The following is a 12,453-nucleotide window of genomic DNA, read 5'->3' on the forward strand; positions in this document are numbered from 1 at the left end:
CTTTAATAGACCGTTAGGCGTATATAAAAAATGTATAATGCATACAAATGTAACAAACTACCCAGCCATATTTCCTCCGTTACCAAATATCCAAATGAACTATTTATCGACTTGCAAGCCTTTTCTCTGTTATTTCCTGATACCATCAAATAAATTCGATATTTCATCTCACGCAGCTTCACAATTTCTACTTAAAGTGCAAAGGTTCAGGAAGGTTAACTATTAAATGGAAGCACAAAGCTACAATGTGACATCACATTAAAGCATTTATATTATTACCGACCACCTATTGTTTTCCTGAAGTGGTAAAATGATACTTATACAGGATGTAATTACATTTTGGGAATTAAGCCAGATTTCAGATCTAGACTTAAAGTGGAAATCTGCAATAATTGTTGGATAGCTTTGTTTGCTGTACATAGTAGAACAATAAATGACTTTACTAAATCTATTTAAAGATAGTTTTTTTTTAAAATATAGCATTAAATATTATTAGTATTTAATAATTAAATGGTACTTAATGTTTTATTTTAATTAATTTTAAGCTTCTCATTTAACTTACCTCTTACTTCTGGCACTCTATAGTGTCTACATTCACCACTTCAAACTCATTGCATCCAAAACATAGACAGAGTATTGCCGAAATTCTTCGAAACTGAGCATAATTGGCCTTATTTTGGGCAATACGTGGTCTCACACAAGGAACGTCTGACATGTCACGACCGAGGTACGGGTTCTGGAACCGCGCTGCAGAATCGGCGCCTCCTGGTGGAGAGAGGACGCACTGCCACCAGGGCACAGGAGATACAGTCCGTTCACCACCGAGAGTAATGAGTAGGTGAAACACAGGAACAGTAAAATAAAAAATAATAACGGTATACAAGGGGTCAGGCAATAGAGTAGTCGGGGTCACAAGCAAAGGTCAGGGCAGGCAGCAAAACAACAGAGGTCAGGTTCAAGCAGGAGTCAATACCAGAGAGATAAATCAGGATTCAGAACGCTAGTGTAGGCAAAAAGGCACTAACACAGGCAAGGGTGTAGGGCCAAATGAGGGTTTAAATATCCCTCCAACAATACAGATCCTCCTACCCTCCTAATTAGGGGAGGAGGAAAAATGATATATGTCACTTTAAGAGTGACATGAATATTCATTAGTTATGTCGAACGGCTCTCACGACGTAGAAGCGCACGCCCCGTCACGATCCCTCGAACTCGCCGGGGACGCGCGTCTCGAAGGAGGACGGACCCGGCAGCAGCTCACCGCGACGGCGCGAGCAGGGAGCCGACCGCGCGGGCTGCGTCTCGGCGTCCCTGCCGGCAACACGACGGGAGCGGTAATACATCATCAGTGGCAAATGGTGTACCCATACGGATGCTGCGTATTGCTACTCATCTTTTTTGGTGGCAAAGGTGGCACAGCTAGGCTGTCTGGTAGCAAAGCTGGCACCGGCAGGCTTTTTGGAGGCACTGACAAGCTGGTTGGTAGTACCGATGGCACTGCCAATCTGTTTGGGGACAAAGATAGCACAGACAAATTGTCTGGGGCCCTGACAAGTTGGTGGCAAAGATGGCACCAGCAGGCTGTTTGGGGGTACTGGCATGCTGTTTGGAGACAAATATGGCACATACAAGGTGTTTGGGGCATAGACAGGCAATCTGTTTGGGGAGAAATATGGCACTGACAAGATGGTGTTGACAGGCTGTTTATGGACACTGACAAGCAGTTTGGTGGCAAAAAGGGCACAAAAAAGCTGTTTGGGTGGGCAAAGATGGTGCAGACAAGCTGTTTGGGTGCTCGGAAATTGTTTTTAGAATCCTCTCTCTTTTTTGCAAATTTTTCAACCAACTAGTTGCATCTTTTTGATTATGTCTGCAAGATCATGTCCAGTGCGAAAAAGTGATCAAGGCATCAAAGGAGAGTAGTTATGCCTTGCCAGTGAGAGCTCCTCCTCCAGACCCCTCTAATTGGTGGTCCTGTAGTATCAGGATTAAGCTGCTACCAAGCTTTTTCTTCTTTTAGAAAATATGGAGGGAGTCTCCCTGAACACCCCCCCCCAAAAAGCTATGCCTCTTACATCTGTAATCGTTGTACCCCCTGTTGGCGACCCTGTCTGCACCCACATAATAAACCCACAGAAACCCTGCATGTCACTTTAGCTCTAGACTATTTTTGAAGGGCAGACAGGTAACATTTTCATAGAATTGAACATGTGCTGAGATCCTGAATGACCAAAAAGTAGAAAAAACAAACATATGACTGCCTTTTTAAACATACTTTCTTAAAGTATTTTGCCTCTATATAAGTCAATTGTAAGACCCCACCTTGAGTATGTAGTGCAGTCTGGGCACCTGTTCTTAAAAAGGGCATTTATAAGTTGAATGGAGAATCTTAGTTATGAAGAAAGGCCTGAGAAGTTGAATATTTTAAATTACACTAGATAAGGTGTGTCTTAGAGGGCAGATGATATGCCCTCTAAGACACACTTAGAGAAAAAAGTGTTAGGCTAGGTTTCCACTTGGGTTTTTGTCCTGCGTTTTTTTTCTTGCGCTGCATTTTCCTGCGTTTTGGCGTTTTTTTCTGGAGTTTTTTCTGGCATTTTAGCCTTTCTGTGGAAATTGCTTTTTTTGACCTTAGGCAGTTTTTCCAGCCTTTACAAGTTAGAATTTTCACCCAGCTAAAAGGGATTCGGATAAATGGCAAGTATCTGCCCCCTCCTGATGTCATTTCCTTCGTAAAGTTCTACTTAAACGCCCCGGCGGACCCTTTTGTCTCTTTTCTGTGGTTTGTAAGGCAGGCTTTATTCCGAATGTCTGCTCCTCTAGAAAGATTGGCCCCAAATGATGGTGCAAATTGTTTGCTGTTGCTTTTGGCACGCAGGATCCAGTTGGTTTGTTTGTAATGGCACGTTTGTTCCAAATGGTGTAAAATTCAATATGAACTTTGTTTTGTGTGAAACTGTTTGTTTCCAGCCTATTTCTCGTAGGACACACAGATACTGGGTCCATCCTCTGCATTGTAACTGTGGAAAAAAACGCAATAAAAAAACGCCAAGGCAAAAAACCCACATGGCTTTTTCATGGTGTTTTTTCTCTCCCATAGACTTCTATTGGAGAAAAACGCCAAGATTTCCTTGCAAAAAACGCAACATGCTGCGATTTTGAAAAACTGCCACAGAGCCCAAAAAAGCAGAAAAACGCCAAAGAGGACTGAAAAAACGCCAAACAGAAAAACGCCAAGTGCATATGGCATTGTGCGATTTCCTATTGAAGAACAGCTAACATCTGGCCGCAGCGTTTTTTCACAAAAAAACCGCTGTGTGGCTGAATTGGCGTCTTTATTGGCGTTTTTAGCAAAAAAAAACCAAGTGGAAACCTAGCCTTAAGAGTAGACATGATATCATTATACAAATACATAGGGGGCAACACCAGCTGCCCTCTGATAACCAAGAGGTTCTTTACAGTAAGTGCAGTAAAGATGTGGATTTCACTACCTACATACAGTAGCTTGTGCTGTCAGATTCAATGGATGCCTTTAAATATGGGCTCAATATTTTTTTTTTTAGCAAAGAAGAATATACAGGGATATAACAGGTTTAGTTATAGCTTGTTGATCCAGTGTGAAATCAGAGGCCATTTTGGAGTCAAGAAGGATTTTGTTTTGTTTTTGAGAATTGGAAAATGAAGTCTGGATCAACAGCACGGTTGAACTTGATGGGCTTGAACCTCAATCAGTATGCTACTGTGTATTAAAAATGTAACTATTAAAATTATATTAAAATATCTTTATCTTGTAACTCAATGCAACACAATTATGTGATTTTTTTTAACACCAAAAAGCAAAGTTAACCCTTTAAGGACAATGGGCGGTCCCTAAACCCATCGAAAACAACGCATTTTGAGCCCGTACGTGTACGGGCTATGTCATTAAGGGGTTAAAAAACAACAACAAACGTTTTCATATTGTTTCCAAACTAATAAACATCAAGCGATTTAACTAAATTGTTTGAATTGTATGATGCTTGAATACTGTATTTTCCTCCTCCTGTATCGTACTATATCCATTTGATTTACTGCAGTTCAGAAAACATACATCCATTACTCGCCGGCACGTAAAACATGTCTGTGCAACTCCTGCATTAAATCTTGTTCCTGTAAAATCTTATGATAACAGCTATTTAAAAGACAACTGCCTTGGTATCCGCGTGTCATTTAAAATTAAAAACTACTGTCGTGAAAACCGGAGAGTATGGTCTAGAGGAGATGAGGAAGGCAGGGTCAGTGTTCTAATGCACATTGATAAATTGATTCAATCGTGTTTTACATAAAGTGTGGCTGGTAGTTTATCTTTAAAACCGTGGCCGGCATCAAATCACACAATAAAGCCGTTGTTTATTAGACAGAATATTGACTGAGCTGCAAATATTCAATTATTCTGAGAAAAATGAAAATTCTAAAGTAGATTTTTAGAGATATCAATGAGTGTTACTTAGAAGCTCATTTTGTATATGAAAAAGAAAAGAGACATCAGTTGAAAAGAGATGGGCGAGTCAGAGTAGCTGGAGCCTGATGGCTTGGTCTAGCTTGTCACTAGGGTAGGAGAGCGAGCCAGATCTGCATTGGCTAAAGAGGTCCTCTTCCCTGTCCTCCTTGGCCCATTGTGTTTGAATGGAAGGTAGTTTGCAAGTCTGTTCATAGACCCAACAAGCAAGACTTGGCCATTTCAGCTCATGGAGGCAGAGTCACCCACCTCACCAAGCAAAAGAGGGAGATGGAGGAGTCAATGAGAACATCCAACTGGCCCATTTATTCTTTCTGTTGTGGAACATCATAGTTATTTTGCTTACTCTTCTCCAGGAAATTCTGGATTACTAAACTATGTTAGCCTTTATTTTTCCATTATTTGTTCCACTATATGGCTATTCTACTACTCTATATGTAATATTTCAGATGACCTCTTTTCCACTGTCCTTATAGCCTTTTGTGAAGGCTTCTATCATGGCAAAGGTATGTCAGTTAACTTTGTTTTGTTCTAAAAACTTTCTATGCGATGTGAAAACATTGTTCCCCACTAAATCATGACAAATACTCTAAAAACTGGAAAGTAGGAACATGTATTTTTCTTTAAATATTTTAATTTTCTTGTTAGAAACACTCAACCAAAACTCATAATGGAGTAAAGCGTTCTTCTCTGCAGAAGCATTTTTGAATTTGGGTTTTTAAATTATGATTTTTTTTCTGATTTACTAGATACAATGTATGCTGTTAGTTTCGTAATACTGAGCGATGATATAAACACACAAAGCTGGTAGAGATGTTCTAATCATAGAAAATAACGCTATTGAAAATGCCAGCATCTGTTTTTTTCCACCGTTTTGTAATCTTACCTGCTAAGACCCTTATCTTCATAAAACCACTGAGTTCCTGAGTAAATATTCAGCCACAGATTTAAATCTTCAGGGGGATTTGATGCAAGTGGTTGCAGGATTTTACGTCTCAGGAGTTCATATCTAAAACAAAAGACAAGCAGATCCCTTGGATTATCTCAACTAATATTATTAAACAAAAACACGGGTTTTTAAACATTATTTTGTTTTTACAGCTGCAAAATTGCTCAGATAAACATGTTAGATTTTTTTAAAAAAAACAAAACAACAAACTTTGAAACTAAAAATGTCATTTCTAACAAAACTCATATCACACAACTTCACAGCGAGTTTTTCTCAGGAAAACTACATCTAAAAACCTGCTTTAAATTGTAGAATATTTGACGTATTATAGGACATATTAAATGTACAAAATATATTTAAATATTCATTTTTATGTTATGAGAAAAGAAAATAGAAAAGCACAATATATTTCATTTTAAATATTTTTCATTTTAAATGGATTTTAAATTGGTATTAAAAAAAAAAAAAAAAAAAAAAAAATCACAATTAATTTCTTTTAATTTACATTTCGGTTTGGTTTATTGTGGTAGAACAGGAGAGAATTATGAACACATTTTCACCGATTTCCGACTCGGATTATACATTTGGCACACTAGGCATGTGTCTATGGACCCAAATGTTTTATGGATAATCTGGCCACATACCCCAGGGTTCAGGCTACTGTATTTGGAAGAAAAGCACTAAGGAAGGCCAGGTGCCACATGTCTAGGGGCATTGGAGGGTCTTAATCCAGTTATAGAGGTGGAAATCAAAAATGTGTAATGTGTAGAATGTATATATCTTTCTATATACAGTACATCTCCAAACTTCTATACTTGTATGTAGGTTTTCATGATAAAAACCTAAAAATAGAAAAGGCCGCATTTAAATTTTACATTATGTTGCAAAATAAGCTTATATCAAACATGATTATCAAACAGTGTTACAGATCAAAGCAAAATAATGACAAAAAAGTACAGTGAGAACCTAATGCCAGAGAGGTCTTAAACCTCAAGAACCCAACTGATAAAGGACACATCTCAAGAGCTTTGGGGAATCCCGAGTGTTGTTAGAGCCCTTATGTATCAAACTTGGGCAAGAGACTCTGAGCTTCATCCCTCTTAGGTACATGAACCCTTAAGGTTATGTGCGGTTTATTAGTTGTGTTGTAACATTGTTGTGCTGTAAACTTATTACCTTATATTTGGTCCATTTGGCCTTGATGGAGGTCGCCAAGAAACAGTGATAAATGTCTCACTGATTGGAGTTGCTGTCAAAGGGTTAATACCCTCAGGGGGAGCAGGATAGGTGGTCACTTGAGTAGGTGGACTTTCAGTACATCCTCCATGGTAGATGTCCCCTCCAGAACAGGCCATGACGCTCACAGAATAGTTGGTGTATGGGATGAGATTTGTCACTGTGTGGCTTAACAGTGTCGTGTTGACAATGGTAATTCGTGGTTCAGGCATGCGGATCTCATACTTTATTATTTCTCCGTTGGGCATAAGAGGCATTTTCCAAGTGACCTAAAAATAAAAAAACTGTTAACTTTAATACAAAAAACAAAAACTGTCTGCGCTTCTTACCCTAATAAAGTTGGCAACAAATATATAAACATAATATAAATGAGAGGTTTTGGTTATATGAATTGGCCAAAGCATGATTAAGCTCACCCGCCACGTCAAGGGACACTCTCAATAGGGTGAGCTCCTACTCTCACCTCCTACATAGTGGGCACACAAAGCAGTTTATACTGCTACCAAAACCAGATTAATGTGTTGGGGGAGGTGCAATTAAACCTCCTCCCTATTAACCCCTGACGTGGCGGGTGAGCTTAATTATGCTTTGGCCAATTCATATAACCAAAACCTCTCATTTATATTATGTTAATATATTTGTTGCCAACTTTATTAGGGTGAGAAGCGCAGACGGTTTTTGTTTTTTGTATACATTGTACAATGTTGCTGCATGCTTACACCCGTTTGGTAGGCCTCGTATTACACATTTGTATTTTTTGAGCCTGTGACTAGCTTAGCGCACCGACATTTTTTCTTTTCCCTGTTTGCACATAACTTTAATACAAACCAGCTAAAATATTAATGTTTGTCGAGTTCAATTTTCTTTGTCTTATTATTTCTACCTTTTATTCATATATTGGCAACAGAGTCTGGTGGGCTGTACAGTGAGGTTATACAAGATATAATGTAACAGACAAAGAATGGCCCTTTTTGAAAAAAATTTGCAGATTTTAAAAAATTTAACAGCAGCATGAAATAAAGAGAAGTAGAGGTGAAAGGCCTATTATATTTGGATCCTGGGGCACTGTGATGCCCCACTTACAGGAGCATAAACTCTCATAAACAGTAATGTCAGTCAGCATTGAAAAACAAAAAACTGGTTTTATCTCATTTTGTTCCAATAAACTCCCTTTACCTGCGTATCTGGAGGCCGCCATTGTTGTCAGCCGTGTGATATTTTGGGTGACTTTCCCTGCACAATCACCACACTGAGCTGATGCTTTATGGCGATGCTAATGAAGTCTGTCCCTCCATGGACTTTCATTAGCCAATGTTTCTTTTAACACTTTGCAAGCCTCAATGGCTTCAGTATTTTAATGACCGCTTAGAAATAAAGCTCGGTTGCCTCTTTATCCCTTTCCACATATGTATAACTATTTATACGTAGTATACATTCACATGTATTTAACCCTTTGTGTGTCTGAACCTGTCTTGCTGTAAAGGGTTTTAAAAGACATCTTAACAGGGACAGGAAAGTCAGCAGGTAAGAACCTAACATTGTCTTTTGCGCTTCTGTAATTTCAAGGACGGTGTTTAAAACGGCATACAATGAATTGGTAAAATACACATTGTTCCGCTTTCTGGTCTTCCAGAGGCTTGTGGGCTATTAGACTATGGCTTGGCAATGTAAAGCGTGAAAGCACCAGAGCTCATAAGACCGGGTATTCAGCGTAGCATAAGCAGTTTGCTCATTGATTTAAAGATCAGTATTTATGCCATGAGAGAATGCTCAGGAGGCAGCTATTGTAGAGCGAGCAGGATGCCATCACTTTGTCTTATTTTCTTGACAAAAACATGCAAAGATACTTATGAGGCATCATTACCCATTATAAAGAAGTCATTGTATAGTAACCTTGGGAAACATTGTTATCAGTGATTAAGATGTTAACACAGACAGGCTAGCGGTGCACCGAATCCAACTGTTACTGGTCTGAACTGCGGTTGTAGCAGGACTATGCAAAGACTGATATATATATATATATATATATATATATATATATATATATATATATATATATATAATAAAATGAACGAAAGTATAATAAGCCTTTCATTGATAGAAGGATGTAGTGGCTCTGTGGCTTGCCCTTCGTGCAACAAACCGGTCAGGTTTGGAATCACGAGACGACAGAAATTGAGATTTGGATCAATCAGTAGTTAGAAGACATTCCCTTATCTTAGAATAATCCATAGATAATTAATCATCCCGGTGAGTATTGGCCAACAGTAAGCCCCATGGCCAGATGCAGTTACCATTGATTTTTTTGGATGACTCAAGTCCTAGCTAGAAAGCACGCGCATTCTTTAATACTTCTCACGGCTTTATGTCCTGCACTTCAATGCGGCCCTCAATGTGAAATGCTGGACAACCCTGAGGTTTGCCTTACTGTAATGCTTCATTTTAGGAGCGGGATAAAACTTTACCTGCCATATGAAGTCTCGCATCACCCCCTTTTATACGATTACTGTATTCTCTCAGGGACAGGTATGACCAAGCAACACCTACATTTGTACATATAGTTTTTATGATAAAGACCTTAAGGATATGACATATGTTAACGTTCGATTATATGAATGTCTATCCAAGGTGCAAAATAAAATATTACGCACAGCTGAGTTTAATAAGCCCCCTCTCGATCATGGAGATACGATTTGAGTGCTCATTGAGCTACTGAAGGGGACTGTCAATAATGTATTAACCCCTTAAGAACAATGGGGGTCCCTAAACCTATTGAAAACAATGCATTTTGAGCCCGTACATGTACGGGCTTTGTCATTAAGGGGTTAAACTCATCAGACCTCATCCAAGTGCTCAGAGCACCCTAGTATTTCGATAATACCTTTCGCAACAACAAAGCTTATGTCCTTATTACCACAATGACCCCAAATTACCATACCTGGGAACTTTCTAAATGAGCGGACCCTGAGGTTCTTGAAATATTAACCCTTTGATAGCCAAACATGACAATTCGATGTAGGGACTCGGCAAATGTGTTACCCGAATGGCTCTAATACCGGTCCAACCGTGAGAGTTCCTGGGTATGCAAATCGCTTGCAGATCTCCTTCTGCAAAATGAAATGTGTCTAACTTATTTGTGACACTTCTTTCCCATGTGTCAAATGGCTAGAACAATCTATACATTATGATTTTGGAGTGCAGTATTCGTCCTCAATGCCTTCCAACATTTGAATGTGTTCAAGAGGGGCAGAGTTAAGGAGTGCAGAATTTTGCAAAATAAGCTGAAAAGGAAGGGAAATAGTGAACATACGCACAACTTTGAAGCAAAATAAGGAGAGCATTTATTTGCAGGCGAGAAAAAATACTAATAGTTCCTATGAAGTATAGAGGCCAACACGGTATGAGGTATGCCGTTACATCCAATAGTTTATCTTATATTTTCTAGTATAGTACAAAGTATTAAATAAATCCAAAACTACATTTCTGTGGATTTTAGACGTTATTTTTTTCAGTGCAAAATATATATTTTTTAAAGTGTGACTTTCATCCAATTTAACACCACAGATGCTAATACTGATATCATAAGTTACAGTATTAACCTTTCGATTGACCTCTGTAGGAAATATTCCTGTAGTTTGATAGTTATTATTAAATATGACACTGAAAAGCTATTAATAAGTGACATAATGTCGTTATGACATTTTAATTAATAGATTCCAATGGCCTTTAGTAGTTTTTTTTTTTAAATTCGCCATTTTAAACATATATCACTGTTCCATTTATTTTTAACATTTTTTAATTTTTAACTATCCTGTATATTGATTATTTGTCTAATAGTGAACCAAAGCATTCTAAAAAAATCAACGTGGGAAAAATTTATTGTAAACAGAACATCCAAAAAATATATAAATTAAAAATATACAGTTACAAAACTGTCCAACTATTCTGAGTGAATTTGGCACCAATAATTGTTTTGTTTAATATTTTATGATTCAAATGTTTAGAATTGATGTATTTTGCTCCATTTCCTAAACTGTTCCTAAACTGCTACAACAATGTACTTGGGTATTAAAATCAGTTGTGATAAAGTTTTAATCCTTAATTGTTATTGTACATAAAACATTGTTTAAAGAAATAAAGGTTAATTAATCTCTTTTCCTCGCATAAACTCAGTGTGCTTTGTGCCGTAATGATCAAACCAGTGTACCAATACTTTTGGCATATGTACAAGTCTTTATTCATGAATGCGTGTGTGTGTGTGTGTGTTTACCGAAATGAGGCTTCAATGCTGCAGCATCCCTCTTGTTTGGTTATACTAATTTCCCTAGAATGAATTTTGTATTCAAGCCAAAACAATGGTAGCTATCCTGACCTCCAGAGCGCGTTCCCGGCGGAATTATGTTCATAATTGAAAACATCTTAGGTAGCCCTGAAAGCCAACATTTTTTAAAAAAAATTCTCTTTTTAAAGAATATTTAGTTTGTTTATTATAAAATCTTTTATATTGATTAAATAGCTGACATACTGTCACCTTTACCCGTCAACTTTATTTAATGGCTGTTATCATTTTAAAGGGGTTCTTTCGAATTTATTTCCCTTTTTGTTTTTTTCAAAGTTTGATTTTTAGGGAAATAGTGTTAGTATTTTGTACAATGTTCTATGCGTTAATAGGTGACTTATTAGCATACCTGGGAACTTCTGGCCTCCAGTTACCCGGAGCCTTCGCTTGCGGGACGCGGCCAGGACTGCCCGCTGACGTCAGAATTTGACGGCAGAGAAGAATAATTCAGTCCATCTAATCTGCTCATTTTTCCTAATGAAAGACTCACCCTTTAATCAGCCCTTGATCTAGGCTAGATTTGCACCTATCCCGTGCACGTTTAAAGCCCCTTACTGGATTAGCCTCTACCTCTTCTGATGGGAGGCTGTTCCATTTATCTACCACCCTCTCAGTGAAGCAAAACTTCCTTACATTACCTCTAAACCTCCGACCCTCTAGTTTTAGATTATGACTTCATGTTCTTACATTTCTTCTCCTTTGAAATGAACTTCCCTCCTGTATTTATTAAATCCCTTTAAGTATTTAAACATCTCCTTTTTCTCTCCTTTCCCAAGCCGTACATATCCCGTTCCCTTAGCCTTTCATGATCATTTTTATCCTGCAAACCATTCACCATTTTTGTAGCTCTCCTCTGAACTCTCTCCAATGCGTCAATGTCCTTCTGGAGATGGGGTCTACATTTTACATTTATCAACATTAAATTGCATCTGCTGCTCTATTAACCATTGTCATTTGGCTTGGTGCAGACTTTTGTATCACCTGCAGAAAGACTGACCTTACCATTAGAATCTTTAGTAATACTGTTAATAAAAATATTAACAATTATGGATCCCAATACAAGTCCACGAGTTACCCCACAAGTAACAAGACCTTCCTCTGAATATACACCATTAATACAACCTTCTGTCTCCAGTCAATCAGCCGTTGCCTTATCCTTTCAACTATTTTAATAACCAAACAGTGTTATTCTTCTATAAGGGACGGCACTGAATGCCTTACTGAAATCCCATTAGGCCATATGTACTGCTCCTCCGTGGCCTATTATTTTTGTAACCCAGTCTAGGTTTCATCTGGAAAGTCCTAGAAAAAAATCTGTAAGCCTTGGGATCCAAAATTTACCCAATTATGTTCTGGGAAATGCTGGCCCAGTGGCCATATAAGTCTCCAAGTCATGGTGAGAGGGGACAGAGAACGGCTTGGACATTAGAA

General features: G+C 38.2%; 1 protein-coding gene across 1 annotated transcript in view; it reads right to left on the reverse strand.

The window, feature by feature from the left end:
* The window catches only part of LOC149274819 (usherin-like), a 287,860-nt gene that overhangs the window by 92,296 nt on the left and 183,111 nt on the right, over positions 1 to 12,453 (reverse strand). The window contains exons 41-42 of the mRNA XM_089505229.1: positions 6,624 to 6,952; positions 5,385 to 5,507 (exon numbers count right to left, since the gene is read on the reverse strand). Of these exons, the coding sequence (XP_089361355.1) occupies positions 5,385 to 5,507; positions 6,624 to 6,952 (452 nt within the window). The remainder of the gene's footprint in view (positions 1 to 5,384; positions 5,508 to 6,623; positions 6,953 to 12,453) is intronic.

The sequence above is a fragment of the Sceloporus occidentalis genome, unplaced genomic scaffold (genome assembly GCF_023333645.1).
Source record: "Sceloporus occidentalis isolate IW3139 unplaced genomic scaffold, rSceOcc1.0.p SCAF_319, whole genome shotgun sequence".
Taxonomy (NCBI): domain Eukaryota; kingdom Metazoa; phylum Chordata; class Lepidosauria; order Squamata; family Phrynosomatidae; genus Sceloporus; species Sceloporus occidentalis.